Source organism: Rousettus aegyptiacus, unplaced genomic scaffold (assembly GCF_014176215.1).
Source record: "Rousettus aegyptiacus isolate mRouAeg1 unplaced genomic scaffold, mRouAeg1.p scaffold_m13_p_1, whole genome shotgun sequence".
In the NCBI taxonomy this organism is placed as follows: domain Eukaryota; kingdom Metazoa; phylum Chordata; class Mammalia; order Chiroptera; family Pteropodidae; genus Rousettus; species Rousettus aegyptiacus.
Genome location: NW_023416284.1, coordinates 17,069,970 through 17,086,006, shown reverse-complemented (window position 1 = coordinate 17,086,006; position 16,037 = coordinate 17,069,970). Strand labels below are relative to the sequence as shown.

The 16,037-nt window shown below is 47.9% G+C and overlaps 1 protein-coding gene across 1 annotated transcript; it reads left to right on the top strand.

Annotated features, from left to right (window-relative positions):
- The first annotated feature begins 437 nt into the window (after positions 1-437).
- Positions 438-3,971, top strand: IFI6 (interferon alpha inducible protein 6). The gene is given in 8 exon segments (XM_016132159.2): positions 438-572; positions 806-898; positions 1,015-1,122; positions 1,875-1,976; positions 2,319-2,402; positions 2,484-2,602; positions 2,604-2,634; positions 3,753-3,971. Coding segments are annotated over 6 exon segments (456 nt in total). The 5' UTR covers positions 438-572; positions 806-898; positions 1,015-1,097; the 3' UTR covers positions 3,848-3,971.
- Positions 3,972-16,037: the final 12,066 nt, after the last annotated feature.

Below are 16,037 nucleotides of genomic sequence, written 5' to 3'. Positions count from 1 at the left end.
TTCCACAAGTCTTAATCTCTTTTGCAAAACGAGGATTATAAATAGTATATGGTACTTCATGAAACTATTGTGGGATTAGAAAGGGATTATATACACAGAGCAATTTTCAAAGGCGTTGGCTTGCAGCAAGTGCTCAATAAATGGTAGGCATTATTATTAATTGAACTGAATTGTGAAAGGCCTCTGCGCCCCAAGAGGAGCTGGTGGTCAAGCTTCACTAAGCTCAGTATGGCTGTGGATTCCACTGTAGTGTGACCTGCTTTGAATACTGTTGGCTATTCAAAGCTCTCAGTTTGAATTACATTTTTCTGCCGGCAGAGAATGCAGAGAGGCTGTCACTGATCCAAGCTAGAAGAGAAAACGAAACTCTGCAGAGTGCTGGAAATGGTAACTCTGACAGGGATTGGCTGATGAGAAGGAGGGGGAGAGCAATGGTCTGAGTGTGATTATAAAAGGTCAGCCTGCAGCCTGAGAGTAGCTGCTGTTATCTACTGCTGCTCACATCTATCAGCAGGCTCTGGCAGAAAGACTCCTTCTTTTCTTTCCTCCAAGGAAAACCCAGAAGCTGTAAGGTATGGATCTCAAGCAGTCACCCTCTGCCAGGCTGCCTGCCAGTGAGCCTCATGCCCTGAGAGCCAGGATGCCTATTCTTCAGGGAGGCTATATCCCTGAGTCCCTTTTAGTGTTCTGGGCTAAGACTGATCTGAGGGAGTAGTTGGGGCTTTTAGGGAGTTGAGACTTAGCTTATAGATGCTGATTCAGCAATATGGCCTTAACCCTATAACTTCTCCTTTTGCGGCTTTAGTTCCTCATCTGAAAAAGTGAAAATCGAGTTACCTTGCCTGTCAAAGGACTAGACAATTTTTGAAATCCATTTGTTGTAGGATCTACTGTGACTGTAAGTTTATCTTTAAGAATAAATGAAATAATCTGGAATGGTGGTTAAAAGAGTGGGTTGAGGCATCAGTCAATTGCAGGTTTAAGTCTTGATTCTGCCATTTCGTGGCTTGGCAGGCTTGGAAATGTTAAACAGTCTGAGCTTCAGTTTTATTATCTATAACAACGGCACCTGCTTCATGGGGTCATTACGGGAATAAATGACCTTGTGCCATAAAGTGCTGAGTAAGTACTCAATACATGGGGGATTTCTTGTTTGTTTTTAATTAAAGAAAATCGCATCGAGCCAACAAAAATCACATTAGAGGTGAGTATGGGGGCATATGTATTTTTCTATTTTGTAGTATAATAGAAAGAACATAGGTTTTGAATTCTGACTGTCTTGAATGTGTGTCTGGGCTGCACAATTTACTGTGTGTCCTTGGGGAAGCCCTTAACCTCTCTGTGCTTTCTTTCTGAAAAATGAAGTTGATGTGAGGCCAGTGTTTGGTGCCTGTAAATATTCAATGCATTGAAAGAATAAGTTTATCAACAAGCATTTTTTAGAAAATTCTATGTGGCAGGCAATGTTCTAAGTGCTAGGGGCATACTAGTAAACGGTTTCAAAACTCACAGCCAACCTCTGAAATAGGCTCTATTAATATTCCACTTTAGGGATAAATAAACTGAGCCCCATAGAAGTCTCTATTAGCCTGCTTGGGATGACATGGCCAGCGACAGCAAAGTTAAGGACAGAAACCCCAGTAAAGATACTAGCCGACATCATTGAGCACATGCCATTTGCCAGGCACCTTACCTCCTTCTGGGTAACCCAAGAACATCACCACGGTTGTTGACGCTAGGAAAAGGAAATCCCGTGGCTCCTTAGAGGGGTCCTGGGCTCAGTCCAGGGCACCTGGCTGCTGTTTAAGGAAAACAGCCCAGCAGGTATGGCTCGAAAAAGGCTCTAGACCATCTATCTCCTTCTCCATCCCTAGGTCCAGCGACAAAGTCTGCGCACTGCGCCACCATGCGGCAGAAAGTGGTATCGCTCTTCTTGTGCTACTTGTTACTCTACACCTGCGGCGTAGTGGAAGCAGGTAAAGATCTTGGAGTAGTGGAGGACTTTGGGAGGAAGAGGTGGAGAGTTTCAGAGACCCAGATGTGCCCCTGAACTAGAATAGCTATTACAGAGAAGGCTTGTCGTAGCCAGCGTCCCAGATTCGAATCCCTACTCTACCAATTCCTCCATTTTAAACATTTATTTATTCTATGCTAGCAATGTGCCAGGTACGGCGCCTTGGGAAGTCTCTTCCCTTCAGTGAGGCTCTCCTAAATGAGAGGATGGTGGTCCCTCAGCTTTGCGTATGTTCCTGAGCATCATGCATAGAGTAGGGGACCTTGCTCCCAGCTCCACTCTGCTTTGTTCGCTCTCCCGACAGGCAAAAAACGAGACTCCGGAAACTCGAAGGACGACAGCGGCTCCGGGTTCTGGGGCGCAGTGACCTACATGGCGGTTGGAGGAGGTGGGTCTGGAGCGCCGCGAGTTTGGGAAGGTGGAGCGGGCCCTGGCCGCGGGCGCTGCCTCACCGCCTCCTCTTCCCCAGGACTCCTAGCTGTGGGGCTGCCCGCTCTGGGCTTCACGAGCACCGGCATCCTCGCCAACTCGGTGGCCTCCTCGCTGATGAGCTGGTCAGCGGTGGCGAACGGGGGCGGCGTGCCCGCGGGGGGGGCTGGTAGCCACGCTGCAGAGCCTCGGTGAGTCAGGGCGGGCCCTGGGGGGAGGGGGGAGACACCAGGACCGCGGGGCCCTCTTTACTGTTCTGAGTCTTTTTCACAAGCTAACTAAGCTCTCTTATAATCCCTATCATACAGTGGGGGAAACTGAGGCACCAAGGGGTTAAGTAATTTACTTAAGTTCTCCCAGCTAGTTTGCACCAGAGCCAGGATTCAAACCCAGTCATTCTGATTCCTTCCTTTTAGCCAGGTGCCTCACTGATGCTTTGGCCAAGTCACAACGAGCCTCAGTTTTCTCATTTGTTAACCAGTTAATCATCTTCAATTTAACATTTTATGAATCTGTTCAATCTCAGAGACCCAGAGTGGTAAAGACAAATTCAATCTCATACCAATCCCCGGCCTGACTTGCATTTCTTGAGCACCGTGAAAGGGATGATACGGACCTCAGAATGCTCCTTCTAAAAAAATGCGCATTTACCTCTCTCTTTTTCTGTCTCTCCCGCCCCCCACCCTCTTTTTCTTTCTCTTTCTCCCCTCTATCTCTGAGGCCCCCAAACCTTGGAGAAAAACCTCCCCTGACAAATGTCTTCTCTGAACCCTCCAGTTTTCAATTCTGAATGACAAAGCCCAAAGAACCAGCCCAGAAAAGCAGAGCCCTTCTCAGAGGGGGCTGAAGGGAAGACACAAACCAGGCCACACCCCAGAAGTGGGAAATGAAAGGTGTGCACAGGGCTAGGAACAGTCCTGTGCTATAAGATTGTTGTCCTCCCACATGTCACAGTGTTGTGACAAGGATGAAATCTCTTACTGGTGACCTCTCCCCCCAGCACTCACAGAGAGGTCTCCACAAAGGTGGCTGTTATTAGCATCATTGATAACACCATATATGCACTACAGACACGAAGAGAGTGAGCTGTTATTTTGTCTTTTTCATCTCTGAAAGACATGTCTGATTTGAGATGGCAAGTCGAAGGAGGGGGTAAATAAGATTCACTTTGCAGAAGTCCCATCCCCTCTCAAGGTGTCTTTATCTCCATCTGAAGATGAAGCAGTTAAGCTTGACCAATATTTTCCAGACTTTTGGATTCCCAGGCCTGATGCCTGGATCCCAAGTGACGGCTTTATTTGCTTTACAGGGACCAGTAACCTCATGGCCAAGGTTGGTACCTTTCTGGGCTACGTTGTCCACACCCAGGTCCATAAAAACGGGAAGGAGGAAGAAGATGAGTAGTCAGCAGCTCCCAGGAACTGACTCCTCTTTTTCCTTGCTCCCCTTCTTCCCATTAAAGTCTAGAGCTTTCTCTGTTACTCTCCTTGAACACACACAAAAAACAATAAACTTCTCTCAGAAAATGCTTTGTCCTTTTGTGTCACCTTGCTACGAGAAGCCCGACAAGATCTGACTCTGGTCTGCCTCACCCCCCTGGAGCCAACCATAGCTCCTGGAACACAACCAGCTAGTTTTGTCTCTTGGGCCTTGGCATGTGTCATTCTCTTTGCCTTCTGAAGCTCGTAACCCGGCTCAGACATCCCCTCCTCTTGGAATCCTTCCCAGCTGAGCCTCCTGCTGCCCTTGTCACAGAATGAATGCTCAGGCTAGATTTCACAGGGGCCCTGGGGAGGCAGACCTCAGTTTGTTCTCAGGGAGAGAAGCTTCCAGCCACTTCTCTGGTTAGCCAGAAATGTAGACTCCAGATCTCCATTCTCTGAAGAAGCACCAGAGTGGACTCCCTCTGACAGAGAATAGAAGGCCACTTTTGCCTTTGCCTTGGGGGAAGGGTGACACACAGCATTTGGGGAGCTCAACAAGGTCTCTCTTCCCTCAGAGAACTCTGGGGACGAGGCAGATGGTTTGCATCTGAAGCCCATACGCCTTCTAAGTGGGAAGGGAAGGCCAATCTAAGCCCTTGGGGGATTTAAAGTTTGGGAGGCCTGTCCAGGTAAAGCAGAATGCCAGCACCTAAGCAGAGGAAGGGCAAAGAAGTCCTGGAAATCAAATGGCAGTGAAAGCAGGGCTGATTCCAGCACTAGAGGAAAGAAAAAGAGAATCATGCTGTGGTTCTGGTCTGTGAGTGAATTCCAGCCTCAGTGCCAGTCCAGCCTCTGGGGAGATCTGCACCTGTGGGAGGCAGCTGTGTGTGACCCACAAGACCTGGTCACTAAAGGTTCAAGCCAGCTGTCCTCAGGCCTCTCCCACCCGGGCCCACTTATAATCTAGAAATTCTTCTTCAATTACAAATGTGTGTGGGTCGGTGGGTAAAAGGTTTGTTACTGCCCCCAGGTCCAATACCACCTTAGCAGATAGCAATTGTTTGCCTCAGCTGGTTTGCCCCAGAGAAGCACTGTTTATGGAAGAGGTACATAGGTGGGATAGCCACTAGCTGCACCTCAAACACTGTCTCCACAGCTTGTGTCCAAGAGCAGAAGCTGGGCAGAGAGTCCCCTGACCTGACACTCATCATACAGTCCTGAACAGGGTCTTGCCTTGCCTAGGGCCATCCATGGAGGAGCAAATAGATTGGACTTCTGGCCCCAGAGGGAAGCGGGGTCTCAAGCATCACACTCTGTTGAGACTTATTAATTACACCCCAGTTTGTCTATAGGGTTGACTTCCCTCAGACATTAAGTGTGTGTCCTTCAGCCCCTTCAGGAAGAGCACTGTGTCTCAGTTATCTCTTCTCCCTAGTGCACAGAATAGGCCTGGCACACAGTAGGTGATCAATACATGTAGGCAGAATTGAACCTAAGGTCAGTCTCCTCCACTCCTATCTACCTGTCCCTTCCCCTTCCCTAATCTTCATGGGAAGGAGTGACTGGAATTCTCGTTCTTTCCTTTGGGGACCCTTGATAATACCCACTGTCACCACCATGCAGACCTGAAGGAGGGGAGCCTTCACCCCCTCTGACACTGTGGTTCATGTAAACATAGGCCCCTGACCTTTTTACTCAATATTCTAGCATAGAGGAGTTTTCAAATGAGGCAGTGCAGCATAGTAGTTAGGAATGTTCCTCTAGATCCCTGCAGAACTGGGGTCGACTCCTGCCCTGTATGCCTTAGCACATGTGCCTTCACCTCTCTGTGACTCGGTTTCCTCCTCTGTAAACTGAGAATGATAATGCCATACACACCGCCACCTCATGGGGTTTTCGTTATGAGATCACATGAAATAATGAACAGAAAGCGTCTAGCATGGCGCCTGGCATGTAGCGAGCACTCTGTAAATGTGCTATTATTATGATTAGGGACTTGCATAAAGCAAAGAGGAAATAGCCAAATACCAACTAGGAATGAGATCATCTAACTTTGGAGTCAAGATTTATTCTCTGGGGCTCACAGACTCTGTTCTTTCTTTTTCCCAAGAGTAGACACCCTGCCCCCGGGAGCATACATCACCCACTTATGCCTTTGGCATCTTATTCCCTTGAATAGCCTCGAGGCCAAAAGAGATTGACAACACTGCCCTCAGATTTTAGAGCAGTTTCCAGGCTGAATGACATTGAAAATGACCTGTCTTTAAGGGGAGACTGCCCACCACAGGGTCCCTTTGGGCCTGTGCAGGATAACTCCTTCCTTTCATTTTGTAAGCATTTACTGGGCACTCAGTTTGTGCCAGGCATTATGCCAGGTGCTGAGGACACAGTGGAAGAGATCCAATTTCTACTTAGTTGGAGCTTATAGTGCACAAACTGGGAGCCCCCTAAAGCATCCATTACCCTCTCTTCTCCCTCCCTGTCATCACCTCCCCGCACCCTTGTCAGCTTTCATGGACCACAATCATCCCGTCTACAAAGTACAAGGCAGAATGATGAACATAGATCAGAATTCACTAATACAACAAGTCAGGAGATGCTAATGCACTTTAAACTTCTCTTTAGCAGAGGCATTCGGAGAGACACATAGCTGAATCATGGCCCAGCTCCAGGGTGGGGCACCTTGGGCAGGTTACTTGTCCTTTCTGAGTCCCAGCTTCCTCGTTTTTAAAACCAGCAGGGTTGGATGTTATAGTCTCCAGGACACTTCCTGCTCTAAAACTGCTGAGCATAAAGCACATACTTCTGAATCCCCTTGGCTCTGTCAGGTCCTGGCCGTTTGGAGAATGGATTTTGTTTTCGAATCTGCCACCTTTGGTACTAAGGTGGGTGATGGTGCTAAGAGATGCCATGTTTGGTCACAAATGAAGGTGACTAGAAACTAGCAGGGTGGTTCCTCACTCTGGGACAGCACCCTAAGAAAAGTGAAAAATTATATCCCATCCATGTGACTGACTGGATGGAAAACAATGCAGAGGTGCTCTGTCCTTGTCATTCTTCCTGGACCTCGGAGTCCTAAACTATAAAATAGAGGACTCTCATCTAGACCTAGAATGTCTTTCCCAAGTGCTCAAGTTAGAGGTGTCTTGTTTTTTAATAAGAATCTTTTATCTAGGGATTTCTTTTCTTCTTTAAGGGCCTCCCTGGCCCCCAAACCCTTGACATTCGACTCATTTCGCATCGCCACAGGCCTCCCGCAATTTCTTGGTGCTATGTGCTGGTGTGGCCACCAGGTGACAGTGCAGTCCCATCCTGGAATCATCATAGGCTTGCACTATCCTTGAGCAGCTCCACAATTACCAATAACCTTCCCTGGGGCAGTCCCCATCATGGATGCTGGAGACTGAAATAAATTCAACCCTGTCTACAGCAGGAGCTCCTACAGCTAGTGGGAACGGTGGATCCGGAGGACACGGCAAAACCTGCCCCCTCCTCTCTCGGAGGTTTCCAAACTCCTGAGCACAGCATTCAGGACCCTCTGGACTCAGGTCCCACCTCCAGGGCCACAGTTTGTGCTCCTAGACCTGAGCCACAGGGATTTAAAGAAAATGAGAGAAGCATTTCACATGCACACTTCACTTGGCTGGGCAGCAGAGGGTGATGCTAGGAGCAGGGCATCCCTGGACCCAGCCTTGAAGAGGGCCTGGGCCAGCAGAGGGTCTGGGTCAGCAGTAGCTAAAGGGAGCTGAGACAGAGGAGGCCTGTGGCTTCCTGTGAGAACTGAAGAGCCACTTCCTTTCAGCAGGTGGCTGTGGGGGAAGGGTGAAGATTAGGGAGCATGGGCTTCCTGGCTTAGGGAAAAAGGAAGGGGACCGCAGGAAGGCCCCATGAAGAGGCCCAGGGCAGCCTTCTAGTTCCCCTCCCTCTGGGGTCTCCAGGGAGCGGACAGGGCATACAGGCAGGGTTGCACACTTTTCATGCACTATGAAGCCACAGAAGAGAGTTGGGTTAGAGGCAGGCTCATTTGCATAAGGTCAGTAAGAAAGAAATGGAGCCTTGGTTACGCCAAGAAGCAAGCCCAAGCACCTAGCCCCAAGAACTTGGTCCAATCCAAGTACCCATCCATCTTTAGAACGCAGCCCCAAGTACTTGACCCCAAATAGCTGCCCCAAGTTCCCAGCTCCAAGCACCAGCTCCCCGTGGGCTCTCCAATGCCCAGGCAGAGGCTGACAGGAACCCAGTGGTTCTTCCGCTGTGTAGAGAAATAGCCATATGTGAGCTTGTCCCAAATCATTCTCCCAGGATGTATTTACTAGACTCTCTTCCCCTATAACCAGCACTAAGGGAAATGCCAGCCCAGCCATGACAAATAAATACAAGACCCAAACTGGTGCAGTTTTACTGCTTTTTTTCTATTTGGATACACTTGCTTGTCCAGAGTGGTACCCAGCCCCTCCTCACCCACACCCCCATCCAAAAGAGAACCAGATCTCTGCAACAGGATCGGAAACAGGAGGTCAGGGCTAGGGAGGCCTCCTGAATCCAGCCCTAGGCAGAGAGGCAGAGGCTTTATTTGGAGCCTACCATTCCTTAGCCTTGTACATGACTATCTGGGCTTCTGCTTCACCTCTGTCTGGCCAATAGACAGCCCTCACCTTCCTCTCTCAAGAAGTAGGTGTGAGGAGGACGGAACATGCATAACCTTCCAGGAGCACGGCATGGTTTAGCTGCTCCAGGTACTGACCTGAGGAAGAGGCAGAGAGAGGGTCTTTAGTAAGCTATGATTACTCACCCATTCTCTCGGAGCCTATTGACTCATGCCCATTCCTCCCTCAATCTTCCCCACTTCAGGCAAAAGCACCTTCAGGCATGCAGATACCTAGGCCAGACATGTGCCCAAAGGCTTTCACCTGTGACCTTCCAATGACAGCTCCTTCTTCACTCTTTGGTTTACACTCAAATATTACCTTCTCAGAGAAGCCCTCCTTGACTCCCTACTTTAAAGTAGCCTCCTTGTTGCTTTCTACCTTAGCAGTTTTCAAATTTATCTGTACTTTGAAATGACCTGGAGGCTTCACAACATACTAAGGCCTCAAAATCTGTGTCTCACCCACAGAGGTTGTAATTTAATTGGTCTGCGGTGCACCCTGGGCTTTGGAATTTTTTAAAAATCTCCAGATGATTCTAATGTGCAGACGGATGAGTGTGGGAACCACTGTTATAGCATATTATTCTGTTTCAATTTTCTGTAAAAGACCAGTAAAGAAATGGAGCTTGGTTACTCCAAGAAGCAGGCCCAAGCGCCCAACCCCAAGTACCCAAGTTCAAGTATTCAGCCTTAGAACCCAGTCTCAAGCACCCAGATACAAAGTTTTATATATATTAACTCATTTAATTCTTACAACAATCCTCTTGGGTGTTCTTAGGATTCTCATTTTACAGATGAAGAGATCAAGGCAGAGAGAGGCTAAATAATTTCCCTAAGGCAAACAGCTGGCAAATGTCAGCCAGGATTTGAACTCAGATAGTCTCTCTAGAATGGTGTCTGGAACCCAGAGAGGCTTTACAAATAGTTGTCTGTTAAAGGAAGGACTTAATTTTAATCTCCTTCTGCCTCACCCACCTCCCACATTCAATCCAGCAACCAGCCAGCCAGTAGATTCTACCTTCTAGTTATTTCTTGAGTCTGTTTATGATTCTCCACTCACATGGCCCCTCTCTCCTCATCTAGCTTGCTACCCTCAGGCCTAGGGGGCACCTATGAGGTCTTACTAATGGGTCTCCTTGTGTCTACTCTTGTCCTCTGTGTCTACTTTTATCTATTCTCCACGCAGAGACAACAAGATCTTAAAACAAATTAAATCAAGTGACTCCAACTCTACCCTGCTTAAAGCTTCCCAGGGGCTGCCCATCACACTTAGAATAAAATTCTACTCCGGGCTTCAAGGTCTTGACTAATCTGTTCAAACCTCCAGAGCCTTATCTCACCTTGCTTCTCCTCCCCCATCTCTTTTCCAGCCATACTGGCCTCTTTTTCCTTCCCAGAACCCTTTAAGTGCCTGCCAGCCTCAGTGCCTTTCCACAAGCTCTTCCCTCTGGCTGGAATATTCTTGTTGCTTTAGGAGTCAGCTCGAATGTAACTTCTTCAGAGACCTGAGCCCCCAATTTAAATTAAACACTCCATTATTCCAGCAACTTCTACCTTATGTTCCTAGCATTGATCACAATTGTAATAAAAGCATGATTGGTGTAAGCATTTGTTACTGTCAGACTTCCTCACTACTCTGAACTCCCTGAGCACAAGCACAGGGTTCAACGTGATTTATTGCCAGTATTCAGAGCAGCGCCTGCACACAGAAGGCGCCCAATAACTTTGGCTGAGTGGATGGTCAGATAGAGGGACAGTGGATGTATGAGGACTGATTAAGTAAACACATACATTTAAAATTAGAAATCTATTTACCCTGCCTGTATTTCTCGGGTTAGTTATAATATGTGCAATGCACATGGTAGTTATTTTCACCCTTCGAGAGGGAACCCCCAAGCCCCTGGCTCCCGCCATGGCCTTTCCCAGACAAGGCCACTAGGCGGGGCTTCCTGGACCAGTTGCGTGACGTCATAGAGAGAGGCGTGCTTGGAATCAGCTTCTGTTTCTTGATTGGCGGGCGCGGGACGGCGGCGGCCCCTCTGGTGCTGCCGACGGGGTAGTTGAGGTAGGAATAGAAGGCAAGGGAATGTGGCAGGGTGTCCCCACGGACAGCCTCGAGGCTTCAGTGCGTCGGGGACTCCTGGGGGCGCGTTCACGTAAGAGTGAGAGAGCGCGTGAGTTTGGCGAGGTTCACGCCATTCTGCTGGGAGATGGGACAGCAGAGGGGACGCTGGTTGTGGCTGGACCACTCCGCCCCCCCCCCCAGTGGGCGGGACGGAGAGAGTGTGACCAAGCCTTGGGGTGCTCGCGAGGCCCCGGCTATTTTGGGCCTCTGATCTCAGCGAGGAAAGTCTCATACACACATCCCCACTCTCCCCCTCAGTCTCTTGGACACGCTCCGCCTCTTCCCCATACCCCAACTCAGACCCAAAAGAGTTGCAGGATAGTGAGCGGGAAGACCTGGGCAGACCTGGTTCCTAGCCCTGGCTGTGTCCCTGAACAAGAGTCATACCTTCTGAAATTCAGTCTTCTCATCTGCAAAATTAAGCGGTACCTAATTTGATGTATAAGGTGCCCAGCACTGAACTGGCACATAGCGGGTGCTCAGGAGATACTAGTTTCTTTCTTCCCCATCCTGACTCTGCCGTTGATTTGCTCTATGGCTTGGAGCAATTTCACTCTGGAGGCCTCACTTCCCCTGTCAAGGATGAGAGAATTGTCCTTTCAGCCCCAAGGTCCTGGGAGCTAAGACTTCTTGAGTCAGTGATGAGCTGAGACCGGACCCCACCTCCTGGAGTCACCTCTGAGGTTCCTCTGACAAATGAGCTTCCTCATCCTCCCTGAGATAGTTCTAATGAGGTTGTGCCTAAGAGGGCTAGGCTCCCGAGAGGTTTGCGGGGTCTTAGGGTCTTCACGGATCTTTAAAGGTATCCCCAACAATCTTCCTTGATGCTCCTACCAATGTTGGGTCATTCTCCTGTGTAAAACCCCTGCGTGGCTCCCTATGACCCTCAGGATTTTCAGCAAGACTCACTAGACCATGCATGCCTGAGTCTCTAGTCTCAGTCAAGCACCTTCCTCTCTTCCCAGCCAGGCTCTAGCCAGACTGAGCTGCTTTCAGTTCTCTGCTTTCCTCCAGGTGTTGCATAGACAGTTCCCTCCCTGCCATATCCTCTTTTACCTGGCTAATTCCTCATCCTTGACCATCATGGGACAGGGTGGATTCTGACCCCTAAGGATAAGTTCCTGTTCAGGTGAAGACTGGTGAGTGACTCCTGCCCTTGCCCAGCTCAATCACTGCCCTTCTCACTTTCAACTCTGAAAATACCAGGCTCGCTCTCCTCTGGGCTTTTGCCCCTTCTGCGCTCTCAGACCTAAACACTCTTCTCTTTTCTACTTAACTCATACTTGTCCTTCAAATCTCAGTTTAGAAGTTACTTCTTCTGGGGGAGGGGGAGGTACACACTCCCCCGCCCCCACTATTTAATGTTTCTTTCCCCTATTAAAATGTAAGTTATGGGAAAGTAAGGATGCCTTATCACTGTGATGGACACAGGGCCTGGCCCAAAGTAGGTTCTCAATAGTTTGTTGAATGAGTGAGTGAACCCTTGTCCAGTGCTTACCAGTCTCTACTTACATACCTCAGAGGCATGGAGCTCACTATTTTTGAAGCAGCCTACTCCATCTCCCCATTAGAAGACCTCCTGCCCGTGCTCAACCAAAGCTCAGGAAATTCCCTAGGGCTGAGGCCCAGAGCATGTGAGTACTTTGAGGTACTCATACAGGCTCATCTAGCCCTAATAGAGCCCATAGGCAGCAGCACTGGCCAGATCCCCCACAGCCTGGATCTACTCATAGGCCTGAGATTTGAGACCTCGTCACAGCTCATGTTGCCTTTCACCTAGGAGCAGCCAATCGCCTTGCTGGGGACAGGAACACCAGCAACCTAGTTTGGGTGGGGGTAGGCCAGAAAGGAAGCTTTGGACTCCTACTGCTTCACTCAACTCCCATGCCAATCCTGTAAGGCGGGAGATGCTGTTCCCATTTTACAGATGCACAAACTGAGGTTTCTGGATGAATGCTATTTACCCGAGGTCGCACAGTGAGATGGCGGAAAAGCCAGGCTGAACTCGAAAGCACAACCTCTTTCCTCTGTCTCTCAGCTTGGTGCCTCTTATCTACCTGTCCTGCTCCAGGCCTATTCTGCCAAAGCATCATGAGGTCCTGAAAGGTCCCATGGCTCCTGGTACCCACAGCTGGCTCTCATTCCCACTGGGGCCTCAGCAGCTGTACTTGGACAGCAGTTAAGGACTAGCTGAATGCCAGGAGTCATCCCTTCCTTCTGCCCTTGGTCACTCCCCCAAACTACAGAGGGACCCAGACCAATATTAAGTGGCGATCAAGGAGCTGTCTTGTAGACACCAAGGTTCCTGACATAGCTGGGCCACTTATTTGCTGTATGACCTTGGCTGGGTTCCTTTCCTTCTTGGGCTTCAATTTATTATCTGTGAAGGGGTCATATCATCCCTTCCCAGGGCCTCAGTGTGCTCATTCTCCCAGGCCACTTTACACCTGAACCCTTTCACCTTGAAGAACAGAGCCCCCTTCCAGAGTCCCCTTGCTGGCAGAACTCCAACATAAACTGCAGATAGCCTAGTCCTTGATGAGGGTGACAGATCTTGGGTAGGGCAGGCAGCAGGTTGCAGGGCCCAGTTTCCCCAGCTTCAGCCCCTCTCCACCTCCGTCCCTGCTCTCTCAACACGTCTATTCCCTCCACTGCCTGTGGCCTTTGCAGAGCCATTCCCCAGGGGACTCTTCCTCTTCTGCCTCTTCCTGTCTGTCCTCCCTCCCTTCTTCCTCCCACAGATGTTTATTCATGCCTATTCTGCATATATTATGGAATAAGCTCCGTGTCTATCCTTGCATAGCTCACAGTGTAGTGGGGGAGACCGACAAGGAAACCAAGTTGCAATTCATTCACCCATCCCAAATCCTATGGCCCTCCCTACCTCTGCTTTCGCCCGTACAGTCTGTTCTCCACACTGCAGCCTGAGCCAGCCTGTTAAAAGAGAGGTCAGAACATGTCAGTCTTCTGCTAGAATCCCTCCCATGGCTCTTCATCTCAAAGGAAAAGCCAGCGTCCTTGCTGTGACCTGCAAGGCCTGTGTGATCTACCTCATTGCCTCCCACTCTCTCCTCTGAATGCGCCATTCCAGCTGCATTGGCTGCCTTGCTGTTTTTCAACATGCCAAGCATGAACCTGGCTCAGGCTTTTGCATTTGCCCTTGATGCTGCTGGGAATGTCTTCCCCCAGGCATCCATGTGGCCTCTCTGCCTTCACTCAGGTGTCTTCACTTCATCCAGGGGCCTTCCCTGGCTGTCCATCTAAATACTACCCTCTCTTGCCTTCTGTCTTTTTATCTGCTTTATTATTTTTTTCTTGGTACTACCAAGTGACGTGTGATAATTTGTTTATTGTCTAATCCCCTACAGTAGCATAAATCCCATGAGACCTCCTGAGGTTTCCCCACCCCTCAGGAAAAGAGAGAGAGGAATACCAAGAAACTGAAACAATAAAAGGCAACACTAATCATCTTACTACTATAGATAATCATATTTAAAGCCTTAATAAAACAACTTGCTTTGGGTGCAGGAAAGGACAAACAGACTAATGGACTGGAATAGAATGTCCAGAAATAGACCCAATTTTACAGAGGCTTAGTATTTGATAGATTTTATAAAGGTGACATCTGAAAGTGGAAAATAGACTCTAATAAACAGTGTTAGGACAACTAGTTAACCAACTGGGGAAAAAAATTATACCTGTACTTTATGTAGAGTACCTGGATAAATTCCAAAGGGATCAAAGACTTAAATATTTTTAAAAATCAAAATAAAACCATAAAGCACTAGAGAAAAACATGGGAGAATCTATAATCTCATAGTGGGAAAAGTCTCACTATGACACAAAAGCCAAAAACCCATTTTAAAAATATTGATAAAGTCAACTACATAAAAATCAAAAACCATTACATGGGAAAACTCTATAAATCAAGTCGTAGGACCAATGACAGACTAGAGGAAAACATTGGCAACTCAGATCACAGGCAAAGGGTCATCTCTATGTAAAGAATCCCTGGAAAGTCATTAAAAGGACTGGCAACCTAATAGAAATAGGCATAGGATATGAACTGACGGTCTCCAGAAAAGTAAATATCAATGGCTTCTAAACACATGAAAAGAAGCTCAAACTCACTCAAAAGAAATGAAAATCAAGAAAATCACTCTGGGATAACATTTCTTACCATTCCAGCAAAAATTCCAAAAGTTTAGTAGTATACTCTGTGGGCATTTCTGTAAGGAGACAGTACTCTCACACACGTTCCCACAGAGTACTCTCACACATGTCAGTATAAATTGGTATAAGTCCCCAAAAGAGCATTTCAGCAAAATCTATCAAAATTGTAAAAGCATCCAGATATCCCACTTCTGGGAATTTATCCTTCAAATATACTTGTACAAGTGAGAAATGATGTATGTATAAACTCTGTAGCATTATCAAAAAAGACCAGAAACAACTCAACTCTCTGTTAGTAAGGGGTTAGGTTAGATAGAACACAATCTGTCCATTAAATGGAATACTACATACCTGTGAAAAAGAATGGGGGAGATTTGTGTGTCCTGATAGGAAAAGTTCTCTAAGGGATATTAAGTTTAAAAAGCAAGGTTCGAAGCAGCGTATATGATATTCCATCTTTTGTAAGGAAAGGAGGGACTGTCTATCTACCTATCTATCCATCTATCTATCTATCTATCTATCTATCTATCTATCTATCTATCTATCTAGATATCTAGATATACATATCTAGAGATATGTATAAAATCTTACTGAGTGTTGGAATAACCAGTGATTAAGAACACAGACTCAGAAGTCAGACTGCCTAAGTTCAAATACACATTCTGATACTATACTGGGTTAAATAGTATCCCAAAATTCATGGCTACCTGGAAACTGTGAACGTGACCTTATTTGGTAATAGGGTCCCCGCAGGTGTAATCAAGTTTAGATGAGGTCATACCTGATGAGGTGGGACCTAAATCCAATATGATTTGTATCCTTGTAAAAGGGGACTGGTGCTCCTATGAGAATCTATTGCCTAATGTTCTGAGGAAGAGCTGAGGCAGGTGATGCTAGCACTGGGGAGCGGCTGCAAATACAGATGAAGCTTCGCTCACTGGCCTGCCACTCACCTCCTGCTATGTGGCCCAGTTCTTAACAAGCTATGGTCCACTACGGTCCACAACCCAGGGGTTGGGGATCCCTATATAAGAGGAATACCAAGGATTGCTGGCAACCACCTGAAGCTAGGAGAAAGGCATGGGACAGATTCTTCCAAGAGCTTCTTAAAGGAAGGAACCCTGCTGACACTTCAGTTTGGGAATTCTAGCCCCCAGAACTGTGATAGATTAGATTTCTGTTGTTTAAAGCCACCCAGGTTGTGGTAATTCATTATGGCAGCCC